General features: G+C 66.6%; 1 protein-coding gene across 1 annotated transcript in view; it reads right to left on the reverse strand.

Moving 5' to 3' along the window:
• LOC106897290 (cell adhesion molecule 4-like) overlaps positions 1 to 4,723 on the reverse strand; it is a gene marked incomplete at its 3' end in the record, with an annotated part of 38,472 nt that overhangs the window by 11,574 nt on the left and 22,175 nt on the right. The window contains exon 3 of the mRNA XM_014957862.1: positions 1,065 to 1,231. Coding sequence (XP_014813348.1) covers positions 1,065 to 1,231 — 167 coding nt within the window. The remainder of the gene's footprint in view (positions 1 to 1,064; positions 1,232 to 4,723) is intronic.

A 4,723-nucleotide genomic window follows, 5' to 3' on the forward strand; every position in this document is an offset into this window, starting at 1 on the left:
GTCCTCGCCGCCCGCACACGTGTCCCCGCACACGCGCACGCTCCCCCCGCGCTGCCCGCTGCCCCGCAGGCATCCAGGCACTCAGCTGCTGGCTCCCACCACGGGGACATGGGGACAAGGATGGGGACAGAGGAACAGGGGGACACAGGGACAGGGACAGGGGGACAGGGGATTTGGGGACAGGGAGGGGGTGGGACAGAGAGAAAGGGACAGGGGGGGACAAGGGACACAGAGGGAGGGACATGGGGACACGTCCCCACATCTCCCCCAGGTCCCCACGTGTCCCCTAATGTCCCTCATGTGTCCCCAAGTGTCCCCAAATGTCTCTGTGTCACCTGTGGTGTCCCCAAGTGTCCCCAAGAACGAGGATCATCTGGTCTGGGGTGTCTTGAGGCCGGTGGTGGTGGGAGCTGCCACCACGTGCCCCACATCCTTGTGTCTCCGAGTGTCCCCAAATGTCCCTGTGTCATCTGAAGTGTCCCCAAGTGTCCCCAAATGTCCCTGTGTCACCTGAGGTGTCCCCACATGTCCCCAAGTGTCATCAAATGTCCCCAGGAACGAGGATGATCGGGTTTGGGGTGTCTTGAGGCTGGTGGGGGGGGGAGCTGCCACCACGTGCCCCACATCCTCGTGTCCCCGAGCGTCCCCCCGCCCCCCGAGGTGTCCCCAAGTGTCCCCAAGTGTCCCTGTGTCACCTGTGGTGTCTCCAAGTGTCCCCAAATGTCCCTAATGTGTCCCCAAGTGTCCCCAAATGTCCCCAAGAATGGTGGCCATCTGGTTTGGGGTGTCTTGAGGCTGGTGGGGACAGAAACTGCCACCATGTTCTCCACATCCTCATGTCTCTGTGTGTCCCCATGTGTCCCCCAAGTGTCCCCAAGTGTCCCCGTGTCACCTGTGTTGTCCCCAAGAATGAGGATGATCAGGTTTGGGGTGTCTTGAGGCTGGTGGTGGTGGGAGCTGCCACCACGTGCCCCACATCCTCGTGTCCCCGCGTGTCCCCCTGCCCCCCAAGGTGTCCCCAGTGTCCCCCCGTGTCCCCCCGAGGTGTCCCCATGTCCCAGTGTCCCCGTGTCCCTACCCAGCACGGTGAGGGTGGCGATCTGGTGGTGGGTGTCGTCGGCGTAGAGCTGGCAGAAGTAGCCGCCCTCGTCCTCCAGCCGGGCCCGGGCCAGACGCAGCCGCAGCCGCCGACGGCTGAACTCCACCAGCTGGAACCGCTCGTCCTTCAGCGCTGGGGGGACACGGTCACACACGGGGGACACGGGGTCACACACGGGGGACAGGGTCACACACGGGGGACACGGGGTCACACACGGGGGACACGGGGTCACACGGGGGACACGGGGTGACACGGGGTCCCACAGCCACCCCAAGGTCCCCGTGGCCACCACAGGGCTTCTACTGCCACCCCATTGCCACCATAGGGCCACCATAGGGTTTCTACGGCCACCCCAAGGTCCCAATGGCCACCATAGGGCCACCCCAAGGATCCTATGGCCACCCCAAGGTCCCCATGGCCACCACAGGGATCCTATGGCCACCCCAAGGTCCCCATGGCCACCACAGGGATCCTATGGCCACCCCAAGGTCCCCATGGCCATCACAGGGCCACCCCAGGGCTTCTACTGCCACCCCATGGCCACCACAGGGCTTCTACGGCCACCCCAAGGTCCACAGGGCCACCACAGGGTTCCTGTGGCCACCCTAAGGTCCCCATGGCCACCCCAGGGCCCCTACGGCCACCCCATGGCCACCATAGGGCCACCACAGGGATCCTAGGGCCACCCCATGGCCACCTCATGGCCACCAACCAGCTGGAACCGCTCGTCCTTCAGGGCTGGGGGGGACAGTGGGTCACCCACGGGGGACACGGCCACCCCACGGGGTCCCATGGGGTCCCACAACCACTTACAGCCACCCCACGGCCACCCCATGGGGTCTCACAGCCACCCATGAGGACCCCATGGCCACCAACCAGCTGGAACCACTTGTCCTTCAGGGCTGGGGGGGACACTGGGGTCACCCACGGGGGACATGGGGTGACACGGGGTCCCACAGCCACCCATGGGACCCTATGGCCACCCACAGCCACCCCACGGCCACCCATGGGGACCCCATGGCCACCTCATGGCCACCAACCAGCTGGAACTGCTTGTTCTTCAGCCTGGGGGGGACACGGGGGTCACCCACGGGGGACACGGCCACCCCACGGGGTCCCACAACCACCCATGGGACCACATGGCCACCCATAGGGACAACACAGCCACCCACAGCCACCCCACGGCCACCCCATGGGACCCCATGGCCACCCACAGCCACCCTAAGGTCCCCACGGCCACCCATGGGGACCCCATGGCCACCTCATGGCCACCAACCAGCTTGAACTGCTCGCCCTTCAGGGCTGAGGGGGACACCAGTGTCACCCACGGGGGACACAGCCACCCCACGGCCACCCCATGGGGTCCCACAGCCACCCCAAAGCCACCCATGGGACCTCCATGGGGACCTCATGGCCACCCACCAGCTGGAACCGCTCGTCCTTCAGGGCTGGGGGGGACACCGGGGTCACCCACGGGGGACATGGGGTGACACGGGGTCCCACGACCACCCCACGGGGTCCCACAGCCACCCATGGGACCCCACGGCCACCCATGACCACCCACAGCCACCCCATGGCCACCCATGGGGACCCCATGGCCACCTCATGGCCACCAACCAGCTGGAACTGCTTGTTCTTCAGCCTGGGGGGGACACGGGGGTCACCCACAGGGGACACGGCCACCCCACGGCCACCCATGGGACCCCACAACAACTCCACGGGGTCCCACAGACACCCATAGGGACCCCACAGCCACCCCATGGCCACCCATGGGGACCCCATGGCCACCAACCAGCTGGAACCACTCATCCTTCAGCGCTGGGGGGGACACGGGGGTCACCCACGGGGGGGGTGAGTCCCACCCATGGGACCCCACAACCACCCCACGGGGTCTCACGGCCACCCATGGGACCCCACGGCCACCTACAGCCACCCCACGGCCACCCATGGGGACCCCATGGCCACCCACCAGCTGGAACCGCTCGTCCTTTAGCGCTGGGGGGACACGGGGTCACCCACGGGGGACATGGGGTGACATGGGGTCCCACAACCACCCCACGGGGTCCCACAGCCACCCATGAGACCCTACAGCCACCCACAGCCACCCCACGGCCACCCATGGAGACCTCATGGCCACCAACCGGCTGGAACCACTCGTTCTTCAGGGCTGGGGGGGACACGGGGGTCACCCACGGGTGACATGGGGTGACATGGGGTCCCACAACCACCCCACGGGGTCCCACAGCCACCCATGGGACCCTACGGCCACCCACAGCCACCCCACGGCCACCCCACGGCCACCCATGGGGACCCCATGGCCACCAACCAGCTGGAACCGCTCGTTCTTCAGGGCTGGGGGGGACACGGGGGTCACCCACAGGGGACACGGCCACCCCACAGCCACCCATGGGACCCCATGGCCACCCATGAGACCCTGTGGCCACCCACAGCCACCCCATGGCCACCCACAACCAACCCATGGCCACCCCAAGGTCCCCATGGCCACCACAGGGCTTCTAGGGCCACCCCAAGGTCCCCATGGCCACCCCATGGCCACCACAGGGCTTCTACGGCCACCCCAAAATCCCTGTGGCCACCCCATGGCCACCACAAGGATCCTATGGCCACCCTAAGGTCCCCATGGCCACCACAGTGCCCCTACGGCCACCCCAAGGTCCCCATGGCCACTCCATGGCCACCACAGGGCTCCTATGGCCACCCCAAGGTCACCATAGGGCCACCACAGGGCTTCTACTACCACCCCATGGCCACCACAGGGCTTCTACGGCTGCCCCAAGGTCCCCATGGCCACCCCAGGGCCCCTATGGCCACCCCATGGCCACCATAGGGCCACCACAGGGCTTCTATGGCCACTCCAAGGTCCCCATGGCCACCATAGGGCTACCACAAGGATCCTATGGCCACCCCAAGGCCCCCATGGCCATCACAGGGCCACCCCAGAGATCCTATGGCCATCCTAAGGTCCCCGTGGCCACCACAGGGCTTCTACTGCCACCCCATGGCCACCATAAGGCCACCACAGTGTCCCTACGGCCACCCCAAGGTCCCCATGGCCACCACAGGGCCACCCCAGGGATCCTAGGGCCACCCTAAGGTCCCCATGGTCACCCCCCATGGCCACCACAGGGCTTCTATGGCCACCCTAAGGTCTCCAGGGCCACCACAGGGCCCCTACGGCCACCCCAATATCCCCATGGCCACCAAATGGCCACCATAGGGCCACCACAAGGATCATATGGCCACCCTAAGGTCCCCATGGCCACCACAGGGCCCCTATGGCCACCCCAAGGTACCCATGGCCACGCCATGGCCAACACAGGGAACCTATGGCCACCCCAAGGTCCCCATGGCCACCACAGGGCTTCTAGGGCCACCCCAAGGTCCCCATGGCCACCCCATGGCCACCACAGGGCTTCTACGGCCACCCCAAGGTCCACAGGGCCACCACAGGGTTCCTGTGGCCACCCTAAGGTCCCCATGGCCACCCCAGGGCCCCTACGGCCACCCCATGGCCACCATAGGGCCACCACAGGGCCTCTATGGCCACCCCAAAGGCCCCATGGCCACCCCAAGGCCAACACAAGGACCCCATGGCCACCCCAA

Source organism: Calidris pugnax, unplaced genomic scaffold, assembly GCF_001431845.1.
Source record: "Calidris pugnax isolate Ruff unplaced genomic scaffold, ASM143184v1 scaffold380, whole genome shotgun sequence".
Taxonomy (NCBI): domain Eukaryota; kingdom Metazoa; phylum Chordata; class Aves; order Charadriiformes; family Scolopacidae; genus Calidris; species Calidris pugnax.